The 17,370-nt window shown below is 50.8% G+C and overlaps 1 protein-coding gene and 1 pseudogene across 1 annotated transcript in view; both read left to right on the top strand.

The window, feature by feature from the left end:
* LOC144246546 (uncharacterized) overlaps nt 1-17,370 on the top strand; it is a 972,872-nt gene that overhangs the window by 95,248 nt on the left and 860,254 nt on the right. Inside the window, exon 4 of the mRNA XM_077784457.1 lies at nt 6,417-6,677. Within this exon, the coding sequence (XP_077640583.1) occupies nt 6,417-6,677 (261 nt within the window). The remainder of the gene's footprint in view (nt 1-6,416; nt 6,678-17,370) is intronic.
* On the top strand, nt 16,239-17,167 carry LOC144246400 (olfactory receptor 14A16-like; annotated as a pseudogene).

Raw genomic sequence — 17,370 nt, forward strand, 5'->3', positions numbered from 1 at the left:
CAGGAACCATAGCTGCCTGGCTTGAGCTGCTGCGTTGTGAGAGTGACTCTAAAACTGTTCTTGCTGAAGATAAAAGTTTTGCAGCAAGCTTATTATTTTTTATAGCCTGATAATATAATTGCTTGTTAATTTCCTGCCAAAAATTTGGCTCATACAATAAATCTGGATCTGAGTGTGGGAAGTTACACCTCACCCATAATAATAAATCTTTCAGCTCCTTTTGAGCAATCTCCATCGGATGGGCAGAGATGATGCCCTGGAAGGCAGATACAATTTCTGTTTCCTCTTGGAGAATTCCTCCCCCATGTTCTTAATTTTGACCATTCTCACCAAAAGCTGAGTCAGCCCGAGGTCAGTCTGGAGATGGCACTGATCACCGTCCAGCAGGTCACAGGTGAGAGATCCCAGGTGTGCTTCTGGGTCATCTCCTCCCTGTAAAGTCCCCGAGACGAGTTATTTCAGTGAAGGTCAGGTTCTTATCTCGAGCTGTCCGCTCCCTCTCTTCTTGGAATATGCGGCGAGTGTGTGTGCTCTGCTCTTCTTTTTTTTTTTTTTTTTCTCCACTGATGAAGGTTGGAGGTTGTTTGATGTTTCTTTTCGGTCTTCTTGATGTTGCCCACACTCAGGGATGCCAGATGTGAGAACCCCGGGTTTGGTTTGGGGTCTCATATGGTGATAAAGCTTCTCCTCCAACCCGTGTTCCCAAAGAAAAACTTCACAGCCTCTTCTTGTTCGGTCTCAAGAGGATTTATTGCTAGTTATCTAACAGATTAGGTTCTTGGACTGCGGCCCTTTGGTCAGCGGCCCATGCAGAGAAGCACACACTCCTGACACCCTGACTGTCTGGTGTCTTCTTCTTCTCTCCCCCGCCCAGGGCTGCTGCTATTTTTTATAAGATATATTACCTATAACATGTTTACAATTATTCCCCAATACCTACTACCTATATTACCAAGTGCTTTTCTACTCTAAACCAATCTGTGAGTGCCAACATCACCAAGAACATGGAGGTAAGGAAGAAGAAAGAAGAAGGATGGGTTCAGCCCACTTTCCTCCATCTTAGAACTTCTGACCCCCATGTACAAAGTAAAAACCCCCCTGTACAAGTGTTAAAACCCCCCTGTACAATACTAAAAAAATTTCCCCTCTACTTTGTAACTACTTTTACTATACTATCTAACCCTTTGTGACTGCTTGTTCCACCTCCAAAGTTGGTAATTCATTCCATAGTTCAAACTCAAAGTCACAGCTGTTTCCAGCTGCCTGCTGGGGTCTAGACTGCCTCTGACCAAGGCCTGGAACATCTAAAAATGTCTGAGAGACATTTTGAGTTCCCACAACCTGGGAGCCTTTGGCAGTCCCTGCCCTCAGTGGCGCCCAGTGATGCTTAAAGGGACTTGGAGTTTTGCTTCTGACTCCTTGAGCAGCTTCTTCAGCCTTCTCTCAGTGCCTGAGGGTCCTGGACTCCGTCCCAAAACCACAGTGGGGATCATCAAAATACAGAAAGCCCTCAGGGGCGCTTTGTCTTTATTCAATTGTCTGCAAGTCTCCAGGGCTTGTGCAGCTGACTGGAGTCAGTCTGGAGTTCTGTTAAGGAGGAAGATTTCCAAGTGCACGTTATGACCTTTTATTCTTCAATCAAATTAGTGGGTTTTTTTATTTCCCAGTTTGGAGAAGAGCGGATAAAAGCATTCCCCAGGTGATCTTGACACTGAAATTCTCCTTAGGAGGTCTGGGCATGTACAAGAATGAGCCCCCTGAGGGCTGATCCTGTTTGGACAAGCTGCTCCTCACCCCCAGCCTCACCATGTCTGACATCGCCCACCTGGCACTGACATCCCTGTGCCCTGCAGCAGAACCTTGTCCCTGAGCTCTGCAGCTCCATGTCCCAGCCCATTGCACCGTGTCCCACCTGCTCTCCTCAGGGCTCTGCCTGTACACAGGCCCAGGAGAAGTTTTCCTCTTGGGAAAGAAAGAATGAAAAAGCTTGATCAGGTTTCCTGAACAACAAACCCCACTCAGGAACCACCTGCTCAGTACAGGCTGCCTGGAATGGTGTCACCTTTCTACAAGGCACAGTGTGACCAGAAATGATCTCTGGAAGCAGAATTCTCTGAGTCTCCCAGCTGAATTCTCTGTCCCGGTTCTTTCCCTGGATCTCTGTTGCATATAGAAGCTGCTGGTGGCATCCTCACCTTTAACCTCTCTTCGGAAGGCAAACAGATGTTTGCAGCTGTGTTAAGCAGGATTTTTCTCAATGTTTCTATAAATCTTTTGTGTCCCCCATGGAACGAAGGGGCCATTTTGGCACTGAGGGGGTGACGTGGAAGCAAGGAGTCAATTGTGACCCTGGGGTCCCATGGAACCAAGGGGCCATGGTGACACAGCAAGGCCACGTGGATCCAGTGGTCCATTGTGACACTGTGGATCCAAGGAGACCATGGAGACACCCCCAGAACCTCATGGAACCAAGGAGTCCATGGTGACCCAGCGGGGCTGCATGGAGCCAATGGTCCATGGTGACACTGCCCATCCAAAGAAGCCATTTGGACACTGTGGAAGCTCATGGAACGAGGTGGCCATTGTGACACTGAAGAACTTAATGACACCAAATATCCATGGGGACACAGCAGGGTATCATGGAACCCAGGAACTGCTGTTGCAGTTTTGAAATCTCCTGGAACCAGGGGCCGTTTTGGCACTGCAGAACCAACACAGCTGCTGCACCTTGTCCCCTGCCCTGCACAGCTCCTTGGGAGGCACGGCAGGAGCAGCACCCTGGGAGCCTTGGGAATGCCCCTCTGGGATCCATGGCACATGCTCCCAGGGGCTGGAATTCCAGTTCCCAGCCAGGAAAAATGTTCCTGCCCTTGAAGGAAAAGCTCTTATGGAAGAGCCAAAAGCCAAGTGGAGCAAGATCTTACAGTGACATTTCACTGCCAGCCTTCCTAACTTCACCCATGGTTTTTGTAGCTCATGGATTGGGAATGAAATCAGGGCAGGGTCTTTGGTGGGAGCTGCCCTGGGTCAAGGGAGACACTGAGAGAGAAACAGAGCAGGCAAAGGAAGGCAGGAGAGAAAGGAGGTGTTTTGGTTTGGAAAGACAGGTGTCTGCTAAGGAAGGCAGGAGCCTCCCCTGAAATGGAAAAATGTAGATTCTTTCTGAATTTCTATAAATTGGAAATTAAGGGGGGCTGTTGGGTAAAAATATGGGAGCAGGAATAATAGGTTTTTAATTGGAAGAAAATAAAAATATAAACATTTCAGTTAACTAAAACAACACTGACAAAGTCAGAATACAACCTGACACCCTGTTGGACTGGGTGTTGGCCACAGTCCAATTGGAATTGTAGCTGCAGTCCTCCAGGAGTGTCAGGTGTGGTTCTGTTGGAGAAGTGATCCTGTAAGAATGGGAATCTTCTTCTGAAGAGGAAGGGGCAGCTGTTCCTCTGGGAAAATCCAGCCCAGAAAAAGCTGTGTTGGAGGGCCAGAATCTCAAGACTGGATGCAGGTAGGAATTCTTGGCTCCTCCCTCTGGGTGGAGCATCTCACAATGGGATGTTACAGTTCTTATCAGTCATGCAGTGACATTCAATAGCCCATTATCAGCAGATGTCTCCCCTGAGGGAGGATTGATTGTGGAAGAGATAAGGAAAAACTGCCCACTTAACACAGGACAACTGCCATACAGATGGCAAATAGAACACATCTTGCTTTTCAGTCTGGGACAGGAGGTCACAAAATCAGCTGAGAAGGCAGCACTCTGAAAAGCAAACCAGAACTGACAGAAAATGAATGGGACAGAAATCAGTAATTCTGATCGTTTTATTTATTATCAAAATAAATCACAACCACCCAGCCCCACACAATTCTGATCCCACAACCTCAAATTTGGATCTCACTTCTCCCAATCTCCTTCCAACTCTATCTCACCCTGGAGGCTGAGGAATCAAATTATTTTGGCATGGGACTGAGGTGGGAACCAGCCATTTTCAGGTGGGATTCACCTATTTTGGGGTAAGATTGAGGAGTTTTGCGTGGGATTGAGTCATTTTGAGGTGACAGACCAATCCACATTTGCATATGGAATGGAAAGGTATGGAAAATACTACCAGATATCCCCCAAGAATCCACAGATCCTCCACAATATGTTCCCAAACCATAAATTCCACCTCAAATACCTTCTAAATAGTGGGATTTTTGACATGTCTGGTCAATAATCTTTTTAGCCATTTTTAAAGTGTTTTTAAGTGATAAAGACAAATCAGAAGAAAATTGGTGCCAAACCAAAACCAGAGACCCCTTGAGCATCCTCTGAGCACTGGACAAAGCAAACTCAGCAGAAATTAAACTTAACCCTCCATAAAATGCCTTGAGGAAGATTTGCTCTTCCCACAAGTCACTTGTGATGGAAACCCAAACAAATCCCAAACATTAATAAACCAAGAACAGAAGCAATTCCAAAATTCATCAGTTCCAGCACAGCTCCAACTCATATGCAGGCAGGTTCCAAAAAAAGAAACATGGAAATTTGGCCCAATAAAGATTATTAAAAGGAAGGAAAAGGTCTGTGTAGCTGTTACAAAGGCAACAAGGACAAAGAAAATAATGATTCTCCCCCCAAGCCTCTGAAATCGGGAGTTACTTGGGAATTTAGCTACTTGAGCCAGGCTTCTTGTAGGATTTTAGTAGCCTTGTGTTCCTCACCGTTTGGTGAATGATCCTTGTCATTATCACTGGTATCATTTGTTCCCTTTCTTCCAGTGATTTTAACAAACTTTTCAGGGAAGGACAAGAAAATATTTTCTTTACACTGACCACCCACAACACCCTCATAAGCTCTCCCAAAAGTCGCTCAGAAGAAGCTGCATCCAAGTTTCCAAGTGTTCCTTCAGAAAGAACCACAACCTCCTTAGAGGAGGGAACCAGGCTGTTGTCAAAGGAACTTGGGGTCAGACAACAGTGTCCTGAACTCACTGTGCCAAAATAATGTTGCAATCTGGTTAATAAAATAATTAGAAAGATGCCTCTGCCCCAATTCAGGTGCTAAGGAGACCAAATCCAAAGTGGATTTTATTGTACAGTAAATGTGAGGTAGAGAGAGAGATGGAAAGAAAGAGAAAAGGGGGGAAAGCAAGGGAGAGACAGGGACAGAGATCTCCCCTGAAGTGGGGCAAGTGTGACATTGTCCCCTGTGTGCGTGGCCTTCCCAGGGTGGGGGTTTTACACCGGAGCCAGTTTGGGTAAGGGGGGTGGTGTTCACCCCCCACCCCGAGCAGGGATTGCCTCACTGTTTCAGGTTACAGTGTCAGATGTAACCAAAAGTGTTTTCAGTCACCATCTCCATAAACTGTTATCAACAGGTGGGGCAGTGTTCTTTATCTCTTCCATGGCTCAGCCCTGATAACGCCCTCCAGGGCCATCTTCTGTTAATGGGCCATTGAGTGTCACTGCAGGACTGATAAAATTACATCATCCCATTGTGGGATGCTCTGCCCAGGGGGAGGAACCAAGCATTCCTACCTGGATATAATCTCACCCTTGGAACACCACGACCACCTTGCCTACTGGATTCCCAGAGGACAAGAGCTCCATAAGCACCACTGGACCTTCAGAGGAAGACCAGACCCTTCTACAGGATCACCGCTTTGACAGAATCACGTTCATCACTCCAGCCGGACTGCAGCCACCATTTCATCAGACAGCTACCACCACCCTGACCAACGGGTTGTCAGGTTATATCCTGACTCTGTCAGATTAAGCCAGTGTTTCTGTATCATTGCCGTGATCTTAATCTTCTTATTCAATTGTCATTCTGGCTTAGACTGTCCCCCTGGTTTGCTTTGAAGCCAGTACAAAATTCACTGTGCTCATCCCTTGTTTTCCTCCCAAAACAGGATTTCCCGTACCCAAACATTCGCCAGATGGACGAGAAGGTTGCGAGGAAGAGGAAGATGCCCTGGGACACTGAGTCAGGTGAGGAGGAAGGCAGTGCCCCTTTCTCCCTCTCTCCTGCTCCATCTCCCAGCCCAGCACAGCCCCCGGCGGCAGGACAGCCCCGCTGCCGGTGCCCTACTGCTGGGGACACTCTGGGGGGATCTCCTTGACCTTCCCTGTGGCACAGAGGCAAATCCCATCCTCTCCTTGTCCTTCCTCCCCCAGAGCAGGAGCTGCGGATGGAGACCAGGAAAGACAAATCCCTGCAGCAGAACCTCATGGAAGAAGCTGTTTTGAGCAACTCCACAGCGCAGGAATCCAACAGGGAGGAAAATCCCTGGAGATCTCACAGGAGGAGGGGCTGCAAGCCCAGCCCAGGATGCTCTGAGGAGGAAAGACCCACTCTAGGCCAGGAAGGTGGGCAGAGCTTCAGCCAGATCTCGGAGCTGGTGGTCCCTGAGAAGCTTCCTGATGGGGAGAAGCCCTACAAGTGCTTGGAGTGTGGGAAGAGCTTCAGGAAGAGCAACAATCTGAAACGACACCTGATGATCCACACCGGGGAATGGGCCTACGAGTGTGGGGAGTGTGGGAAGGGATTCAGCTGCAACTCCCATCTTGTCAGGCACTTACACATCCACACTGGGGAGAGGCCCTACAAGTGTGGGGAATGTGGGAAGGGCTTCAGCTGGAGCTCTGACCTCATCATCCACCAACGCATCCACACTGGGGAGAGGCCCTACATGTGCCCCACTTGTGGGAAGAGGTTTCAGAGCAGCTCAAATCTCCTCCTGCATGAGCGGATTCACACCGAGGAGAGGCGCTTCCTCTGCCCCGACTGTGGCAAGGGCTTCAAGCAAAACTCCACTCTTGTCAGCCACCAACGCATCCACACTGGGGAGAGGCCCTACTTGTGTCCCCAGTGTGGGAAGAGCTTCACCTGGAGCTCTGACTTGACCAAACACCAACGGAGCCACCAGTAAGGGAACTCCTGAAAATTCCCCAGCTGCAGGAAGAGCTTTGTGCACTGGTCCAGTTTCATCCCCCATTGGAGGACCCTGTTAGGGATAGCCCTGGTGATCAATGTTCCCTGTGATCCATGCTGGGAAGACACCTGTCCCTTTTCCTGCCCCTGCCAATGACCTGATGTGGGATAGAAGAACATGAGGGTCTGGCCATGGCCCTGTCACTACATTCACTCCCACCTCAGGTCATTGCCAGGGGCAGGAAAGGGACTCTGTCTCTGTCTTTACCTGAGGAGAAGGGTGTCCTTTCCATGCAGGAGGAAACACGTGGCCAGGAAGAGACAGTCATTGGTGATGTAGTTTTCTGTGGAAATAGTTTTTCTTATCCCTTCTGTTATCAATATTGCTTCTGTTCCTGTTTGGTCCTGGTCTTGTTGCTGTTCCCAATAAATTGTTCTTATCCCAGCCTGGGATCTTTCCCTTTTTTCCTTCAATGGATGGTGGGAAGGCAACGAGCGCCAGCAGGGTTTTAGCGAGAGCAGGAAATTGGGGAATCCTATTCCTGAACCCTGGCCCCTGGAAATGGAGCATCCCAGCTGGTGTCAGCCCTGGTGGCCATGGCAGCAGCCTTGGGAGCGGGTCCCTGGCTGGGGCTGAGGGAACCTCTTCACTCTGGTGCCCAGGGACAGGAGTGGAGGGAGCGCCTGCAGCTGAGTCGAGGCAGGCTTAGGTTGGATCCCAGGAAAAGTTTTTTGCCCAGAGGCTGCTGGGGCACTGCCCAGCCTCCCCAGGGAAGGGTCCCAGCTCCAGGGCTCTCTGAGCTCCAGCAGCGTTTGGACAGTGCTGCCAGGCCCAGGCTGGCAGTGTTGGGGTGTCCTGTGCAGGGCCAGCAGTTGGACTCGAGGATCCTGATGAGTCCCTCCCAGCTCAGCCAATTCTGTGGTTCTGGATCCATGACCCTGGGGATGGGAGTGCCAATGGTTGCCATGGAAACAGATTCTGGCTCCAGGCCTGAGCTGGTGTCCATGGCAACCACCCCTGGCATGGGGTCTCCATGGAGCTGCCCAGGGACTGACCATAGCAACAGGAGCTGGGGATGGTTGCCATGGAAACTGACCATAGCAACAGGGGCTGGGGATGGTTGCCATGGAAACTGACCATAGCAACAGGGGCTGGAGATGGTTGCCATGGAAACTGACCATAGCAACAGGGTTTCCTGGTGATGGTTGCCTCCTTAGAATGAGATTTGTCACAGGATCTCAGAGGGGTTCCATGGGGACTTTCCAAGAGTCTCCAGGCTGTTCAAGAGCTGGAATGTCACACACAGAGACAGGGGCTCCATGGAGACCTCCCAAGGGTTTCTGGGGATGGCAAAGAGCCGTGTGGTCAGAGGCAGTCACAGCCATTCCATGGTGACATCCCAGGGCAACCTTGGGCTGCAAAGGCACCGATCTGTCACAGGCACTCACGGGGGCTCCACGGTGACATCCCAGGAGTCCCCAGGCTGCCAAAGAGCCAGGATGTCACACACACTCCTGTCATGTGCAGAGTGGGAGCTTCAGGCAAAAGCTTTATTTCATTATTGGAGAAACTCCTGCTGAGTCATGAGATGGAGACACCCAGCAGCCACCATGGGTTCTAAAAGCCCTGCAGAGCCTCCAGACTTCTAAAATTCCTTTTAACAGAGGAGACTTGGAGTGACTGGATCCAGACCCAGCCCCAGAATTTGTCAAAGGTTTATGTATAAATGATTGGACAGGTAGAATTGAACAATTTGTCAATGCAATTTTTCCTACAGGATTAATGATGGAATACCAGATATATTTATATAAATACAATCAGATCATGACTAGACAGTAAGCTCTTAACCAGAGTTATTTACTCCCCAGTCCAGAATCTATAACAATTATAGGATATTCTGCTCTAGGAAGCAATTTTGAAGTCAGCAGGGCCTTGCTGGAGTTGTTTGAGCCCATTGCAGGCAGCGCCTCCTGCTCCAGCAGGAACTGCCTTTCCTGTGCCAGGAGCAGGACAGGTCCCGCTGCAGGAACAGCCCCAGGCCAGCCCCAGCACAGGGAAGGCCTCGGGCACAAGGGCAGAGTGCCGTGCTGGGAGCTGTGCCAGGGACAGCCCGAGGCACCAAAGGCACCTTGGCAGCAGCAGCTGCTTGCAGGGCATGGCCAGAAGCCTCCCTTGGCACCCGGCCTGGTGGCCAGCGCTGCAGAGCTGCTGCCTCAGGGCTCATTTCTGGCTGGGCTCTGAAAAGCCACTTCTGCTCCAGGAGCCTGACTGGGAAGCCATTGGCCCAGCACCTTGGGGACAAGATATTAATGACAAAACTCTTCATTCCAGCAGAGACAAGGCAGGGGCAGAGGAAAGGGGAGAGCCAGGCCCAGGGGACAGGGCTGCCATGGTGATGGCTGTGAGGTCACTGCCCTGTAGCAGCCTGGCTGCCCTCAGCAGACATTTTGGCCAGAACTGTTGTGAGGGCACCCAGCACATCCGAGAACCCACACAACAGGAATTCCATCCTTGGGGAGGGGAGGGGATTTCACTGGGTCAGGTTGCACACACTCCCTGATTTTTGAGCATTCCTGGGATGGGAAATCCACTTCTCTGGAAAAACATTTGCCATTTTGTGCCACTCTCATCACTGTAAATATTTCCTCCTTCTAACAAATTTAAATCCACTCTCATTCAGTTTAGAGATATTTACCATTGTGCTGTCACTGCTAGACTTGGGAGAAAATAACTTTGATAACTATTTTTCCATTTTCACAGATCTTGGGGAGGACCCAAATATCTCCCAAGATGGGGTTTGAAGGCGTAATCACATAACCAGCAGGTAGAGGCTGCAGGCTCGGGGTTCAGTTGTGTGCAGACTGAGGACAGAACAGGAGTAGCCTGGGAAGGATTGAAGGGTGGTTCCACAGATGCTGGAGTTTTATTTCATTGTATAAAACAGCCAGAAAAGAAATAATGGCACCAAAGGTGTAGAGTGCCCCTGCCCAATGAGGTGGGAATTTTACCCAGACACAGCATCCGGCGAGAGCGTGACTTAAAGAAGTTTCCACCCCTCCACACTGTGAGGTTTGCCCCTGAAAGCCCAGGAAAAGACACTCTACCCTATCTGATCAAATGAGGAATGGCCCCAGAATGTTCTTCTTTTTCTGTACCCTTATTGGCTTAAATTGTGCTGCAATGTCCCCACTGTAGTTTTTTCCATTGATTGTCCTCCTCAATCCACCCCTTTGCAGTCTCCTGCTCCTCTTAATATTGGACCTTGATCCTAAACTCAACCCCTACCCTGTAATATAAAAGTCTTGACCCTACCACCTCGTTTCTTGTGTTGGTCCCTGGGAAAATGAAGAATCCTCAGTTTTCTAAAGCAAGACCTGTCCTGTTGCCTTCCTTTCCCTGTTGGTCATTGGTGTCTGCCTGAGGTCTGAGACTCTGGGGCCTGGGGCAGTTGTTGCGCCCTTTGCAGCGGCAGAACACAACAGTGCTTTCCTCCCTATGGAAAAAAGAACCATCCTTATCTATGCAGAAATTGCGGGAATTGGGCTTCCAACTCCCAAATTTCCTATATCCAAGGGTTGCTTTCAGACAAAAGCTACCAGGAAAGAGAGGTCTGGCTGCCCTTGGCCCCTGGTGGCTGCCTTTCATCTGCCCCTCTAACGCTGGTGTTCCGTGCTTTCCTTCCTTTGGAAAGAACCATCCTCCTCCAATTGTCCATGTCTAAAATTGGGATTCCACCTATAAAATTCCCTATATCCAAGGGTTGCTCCCAGACAAAATCTGCCAGTACCATCAAGTCTCACTGGCCTTGGCCTCTGGTGGCTGCCCCCACCACACTGGGGCTCGGTTCTTTCCTTCCCATGGAGATCACTGTGACACTGTGGCACCTCATGGAACCAAGGGGATCATTGTGGCACCACTGGAGCCCATGGAACCAAGGGGCCATGGTGACACTGCGGGGCTTCATGGACCCCGAGATCATTATGACTCTGTGGGGCCTGATGGAACCATGGAGACCATTCCGACCCTTCAGGGCCTCGTGTCACCAAGGGGGCATTGTGACACCTCAGAGCCTCCTGGAAGCAAGGGACCATTGGGACACTGTGGGGCCCCATGGAACTGAGGGAACATGGACCAGGTCTGGCTGGCTTGGCCTCCCTGTGGCCACCTGACAGGTCTGGCTGATCTTGGGATGTCAAGGGCTGCCTCTCATCAGCTCTGGGAGTACTGGGGCTCTGTGCTTTCCTTGCTTTGGAAAAGAACTGTCCCTCTCTTAACATACCCATTGTCAAAATTGGTACTCTCCATAAAAAATTTCCTATATGCAAGGCTATCTTGCAGAAAAAAACCTGCCAGTTCTGGCTGGCCATGTCCTCTGGTGATTATCTCTCATCCACCCGGGGAAACACTAGGGCTCTGTTCCTTTATTCCTATGGAAAAGAACAGGTCTTCATGTCCAGGAACCATGGCCAAAATTAGAATTTGCCCCCCAAATTCCATATATCCAAGGAGTGCTCCCAGACAAAAGTAGCCAGGACAGGCAGGTCAGGCTGGTCCTGTTCTCTGGTGATTTTCTTAGACTCTGAGCTGAATGTTTTCATTTGAAAACACCTTGGAGAGTGCCCAGAGATCTCCCAAGGAGGGGTTTTGAGGCCTCGGGCACATGGCCACTACAACAAAGGAGCTCTGTGCTCTGTGCTGCTGTGGTGGTTTTGCATCACAGAAGTGATGTCCTGAGAGAAGCTGCTAGCAGTTTCCTGTGTGTCTGACAAAAACCAATCAGTAATTAGCTTTGAGAGCTGACAGTCTGTTAAAGCACTAAGGAAGCTGCAGACGCCTCTGTGCAGACACAAGTTAGAGATGAGAAAGCCTGGCTGGGTCTCTCTCCCTTCTGGCCCCACAGAGGTGCCGAGGCCGGCCCAGCCCCGTCTCGGCCGTGGGGCCGGGCGGCTCCTGCCGTGGGGCCGGGCCCCTTCCCAGGGAGCCGCCAGGCGCCATCGGCTGCCGGGCAGGGCAGGGGAGGCCGCGGGGCCGAGGCCGGGCCGTGGCTGCGGGTGCTGACATCTGGCCCTGCCGAGCCCTGCCCCGCCGCCAGCCCGGGCCCGGCCAGGATCCGCCGGGCCCCAGGAGCAGCCCCGGGCCGGGCCGGCTCGGCCAAGGCTCTGCCGCCCTTGGGCTTCGCCCGCAGCCGGCGGGCAGGGCAGGAGAAGCCATTGGCCCCGGCCGTGCTGCTGCTGGGCTCTGGCCTGGCTGCTGAGATCCTGGCCCTGCCCCAGCGCGGCCCAGCCTGACACAGCCCCAGCGCAGCCGCTGCAGAAACCTCCATGGCAAAACAGCTCCGGCCGCAAGCACCGAGCCCGGCCGGGCTCACGGAACCATCTGCAGCCCCGGGAGATATTGACTCTGACAGTGCTGCCATCCTCCCTCCCATGAGAGAAAAGGACACAGGGCAGGCACACAGAGGAGCAGCATGAACACACCAAGGGCAGGGAAGAGGAAGTTGAGTCCCAGATGGGAGGGATGAGGAGATGCCTTGATCTTGGGGCTGGAATCCTCTGCTAAAGCTGTGGAGAAGGATGTCATTGATACATCAGACTCTCTTTTTCCCTATAAGGCATTGAAAAGTATGGGGAGATGACTTGTTTCAGCAAAGGCCTCCATGCTAAAGTGAGCAAATGTTGCAGTAGCTGTGATCCCATGAGAAGTTTGAACAGGGAAAGAGAGAAAAGTGATGAGACCCTGTGCCCTCAGGGAGAGAGGAAGACCGCTGTTCCCAGAGATGAAGATGATTTCATAAATAGATGAAGATATCCTTTGCTCTTAAACAACTCCTCTTGAAACTAATACCCAATAAGTTGGCATGGCCGCTAAACACAGCTGTGGGAAATGTTGTGAAAACATGGGAGGGACTTCACAATTGAAGATTTTTCCAGGCAGTGGTTATTCGTGGAAATGAATAGACATGAGATAACTGTTTTCTTGTGGAGAATTCTCCATAACATTAACCAGAGGTACTTCTCTCCTGATGTGAACTGAAGAAAGATTAGAATATTCTAGAGGTGGTAAATTGACTGAAAATTTTAGGTTTTTTCTCTTTACATTGTCAGGTTATATGGAGAGAGGAAGTGTTCTGAAAATTTTGTTCTGATTATTATTACTCTTTCTTTAGTTATTGTTAATAAAATTTTATTTATACCCTTTTAAAGTTTTGAGCCGACTTTGCCTTTCTCCTAATCCTATCTCACAGCTGGAAATGAGTAAGTATATTCTAGTGAGTGCACTGGTAATTAGCCAACACTGAACCCACGCCACTAATTGAAGCATTGGCTAAGAAATCTCAAAATGGTGAACCAAAACCACTACAGAAACTTCCTGATGAACTGCCCCAGACAAGAGGGAAATCGAGGCACAGCCATGGTTTGTCAGGACTTGCTTGATCCTAATGAGCCCCGTGGTGCCTTTGGAGCTGAGCCCTGGAACCTCAAGGCCTGAGAGGAGATTGCACAAACCTTTCCAGGAGGCAAAAGTCAGAAAAAAACCCCAAAGTTTCTCCAGGTATTAATGGGACCCACTGAGGTCCATCCCCAACAACCGTTCCTGATGGACTCCTTGGAGGAGAGAACTGGAGGCCAGGATGGCACAAAAACCTCTCAGACACTCAAAATGGTACAAAAACCTCTCATTTTCGAAGAAGAATTCAAAGACCCTCACAAAGGTTGAGTATCTCAGAGTATTAATGAGCCCCACTGAGTGTCAGTACAAAGCTCTCAAAGGACTCATTAAAGCAGATAATTGGGGCCATGATTGCACAAACTTCTCACAAAGTCTGTAACAAAAGTGAAACACCAAGTACCTTAAAAGAACTGAAGTACCTTGAAGCATTAATGAGCCCCACTAAGTACTGTGACTTACAAAGACTCTTCAGGGACTAATTTCAGGAGATAATTGGAGGCCATGATTGCACAAAGCTCTCACAGACTCCAAGGCAAAAGCAAAAGCCAAAGTCCTTTGAAAAACCTTCAGTCCCTGGGAGCATGAAGGAGCCCCCAGGGCCATTCCTGACCAAGGCTCCCCAGGGACTCCTTCCAGCAGATCCTTGAGGCCACTGGGATGTGGGCATGGGGGGGATGCTGAGGGCAGGAGCAGGGGCTGACAGTGCCCAGCCTGGCTGGGGCTGTGCCAGGAGGCCCCAGGGCCTCAGGACAAGGTGTCTCCTCACAGCCTTTGGTGGCACAGACCCTGCTGTGCCCCAGGGCACCAAGACTTGGCTTCTCTTTGTCCCCACCTGGCATCAGTGCCTCCAGTTCTCTGCTCTGCCTGGGGTCTGGGGACACTTTCTCAGTCGTGTCCCTCAGTGGGACCCATTAAAAGTCCAAGAAACTTTGGAGTTGGATTCTGACTTGGAGTTCTGCAGAGGTTTCTGCAGCTCCTTCTCAGGGCCTGATGTTCAGGGCCTGAGCACAAAGCCCCAGAGGGTCATTAAAGTCCTTGTGCTGTGTCTGTGCTGCTGAGCTGGGCCAGGCTCCTGGCACAGAGGGTGATGCTGGTAACCAAGCAGAGCTTCAAAAGCACATTTCTCTTGCTGAGCAGCTCTTCTGCCAGCCCAGCAGGGCTGGGGCACTGCCTGCAGCCAGCCTGAGCCCAGCACAGAGGCACAGAGAGCTTCAATCAGTCAGGGCTGGGAAGGGGCTGAGAAGTGCCCGGAGCAGAATCACTGCCAGCCCTTGGCACAGGAACCTTTGGCTGCAGGACAAGGCAGCTGCAGCTCCTGGAGAGATCTCCTAAAGCTGGAACATCCCAATGCCCACAGACCCTGTGAGTACAACTCTGAGTATTTCTGGTGCAGGGGAGCTGAAAATACTCATGAAGTTCTGACATGCTGAGGGTTTCTGATCATTCATAGAATTTTCCCAAGACAAAGATTTTGATAAAAAGGAGGAAATATCCTAAGACTTTTTATTCACTTTCCTATTATTGGAGAGTGGCAGGGAAGGGGGATAAATATTAATGGTGGATTATGAATTTTTACAAGTGCATGAGACATTAGAACTGTTATTTTAGTGATCAGTAGATTCAAAAGAGATCCCTAATGTGCTTGCAGCCAGTCTGCCCATGGACACCAGCAGCATCACCTTTGCTGGAGTCACTGGGCTCAGTCTGAGCTGTCCTTTCTCCAAGCTGCAAACAGAACCTGCCCCCAGCCAGTGCCCTGCAAACAGGCAGGGTTCTGTCAGGCCAAGGAGAGTGCACAGAGATTTGGGGTCTGGGAGTGCTGGCAGGGTGAGATCAGGCACAGGGAAACACCTGCAGGAGGAAAATCTCCAGGAAGCAGAGAGAAGATCAGGGAAGGCGAGAAAAGAAAACCCAGAAATGCTGAGGCAGGGAGAGTTTAGAGATGTCCAGAGGATCCCCTCCAGTGCAGCCCCTCCCTCTGCACAAGCCCCCTCCCTCCTGTGCCCCAGCCAAGCCTCTGCCCTCAGGGCCGGGGCTCCAAGGCGTGCAGCCCCTCCTGTGCAGGCAGAGCTGCAGCAGAGCCGTGGGGCAGCTCTGCAGCCCCGGGCCCAGTTCCCTCTGCAGAGCACAGGGCTGGGAGCAGCTGCCCGGCACTGGGGGCTCTGGCAGGGGCACAGCTGGCTCAGGGTGACACAGCTGTCCCCAGTGCCCGGCTCTGGGCAATGCTGGCAGTGCAGCCAGGGAAGGAGCTGCACCTCCCTTCATCCAGTGCCATCAGAGGGACACTTGGAAGTCTCCCTGAGATTTCAGTCCAAGCTGGGAGCTTCAATGCAGAGTGCAAACCTGTCCATGAGCATCTTTGAGTCATAAGATTGATGGGGAAAGCAAAAGTTCTGAGACTGAAAATGCTGCTGGGTTGATGAAATGAGCAAAGTGAGTCCTTGGCTACAAATGTGGATCTGGGTTGTGGTGGATCCATCTGCTCTCAGCAGTACCTGGCAGTTTTTAGTGGAAGTATGGGAAGGTGATAATACTCCAGCTGAGAAAGTCTAATGCCCAGAGAAATTCTGAATAGGTCAGAATGACAGACTATCTCCCTTCATTCTCCACTCATCACTTTCCCTCACAGAACTTGCTCTGCTCTCCCTGAGGGAAGCAGAAATGCAGAGATTTTGATATCCAGGAATACTGGGAAAATACTGGGGAGCTTATAAAGAAAACCTCAGAACTCTTAAACACAAAAGTACATCCAAGTGTGCTACAGAAGAGGGTGTATGGGAAATGTCTTTGTTTTTAGTTACAGGCATCTCCTCTAACTCTTCACTGTCCCTTTCTCCATGAACAGGTGCCCATGTTCAGCCACAGCAAATGTCCAACAGCAGCTCCATCAGCCACTTCCTCCTGCTGGCACTGGCAGACACGCGGCCGCTGCAGCTCCTGCACTTCTGCCTCTTCCTGGGCATCTCCCTGGCTGCCCTCCTGGGCAACGGCCTCATCATCAGCGCCGTAGCCTGCGGCCACCACCTGCACACGCCCATGTTCTTCTTCCTGCTCAACCTGGCCCTCAGCGACCTGGGCTCCATCTGCACCACTGTCCCCAAAGCCATGCACAATTCCCTCTGGGACACCAGCACCATCTCCTACACAGGATGTGCTGCCCAACTATTTTTTTTTGCCTTCTTCATTTCAGGAGAGTTTTCCCTCCTGACCATCATGTGCTACGACCGCTATGTGTCCATCTGCAAACCCCTGCACTACGGGACCCTCCTGGGCAGCAGAGCTTGTGCCCACATGGCAGCAGCTGCCTGGGCCAGTGGCTTTCTCAATGCTCTCATGCACACAGCCAATACATTTTCCCTTCCCCTGTGCAATGGCAATGCCCTGGGCCAGTTCTTCTGTGAAATCCCGCAAATCCTCAAGATCTCCTGCTCACACTCCAAACTCAGGGAACTTGGGCTTATTGTGCCAAGTGCTCTTCTATATTTTGGCTGTTTTGTGTGCACTGTTTTCTCCTATGTGCAGATCTTCAGGGCCGTGCTGAGGATCCCCTCTGAGCAGGGACGGCACAAAGCCTTTTCCACCTGCCTCCCTCACCTGGCTGTGGTCTCTGTGTCAGCTCTGGCACATTTGCTTACCTGAAGCCCACCTCAATGTCCTCCCCATCCCTGGATCTGTCAGTGTCAGTTCTGTACTCGGTGGTGCCTCCAGCCCTGAACCCCCTCATCTACAGCCTGAGGAACCAGGAGCTCAAAGGTGCAGTGTGGAGACTGATGACTGGATGCTTTCAGGAACATTAAACTGCTGCCCAATTTCTGCAAAACACTTTTAATACGAGTAAATTTTGATACTTCTTGTTTTCCTTTTGGAGGTTATTTTTCTTTGTAGTACATTTTAATGTTGTCCACAAAGAAACGTCAGGAGCCCCTGTTTGCATTGCACACAGCAGGCGGGAGCATCCGCATGCTGGTGCTGTGGGGACATGAACCTGAGGCAGCACAAA

This window comes from Lonchura striata, chromosome 6 (assembly GCF_046129695.1).
Source record: "Lonchura striata isolate bLonStr1 chromosome 6, bLonStr1.mat, whole genome shotgun sequence".
NCBI classification, from domain to species: Eukaryota; Metazoa; Chordata; class Aves; order Passeriformes; family Estrildidae; genus Lonchura; species Lonchura striata.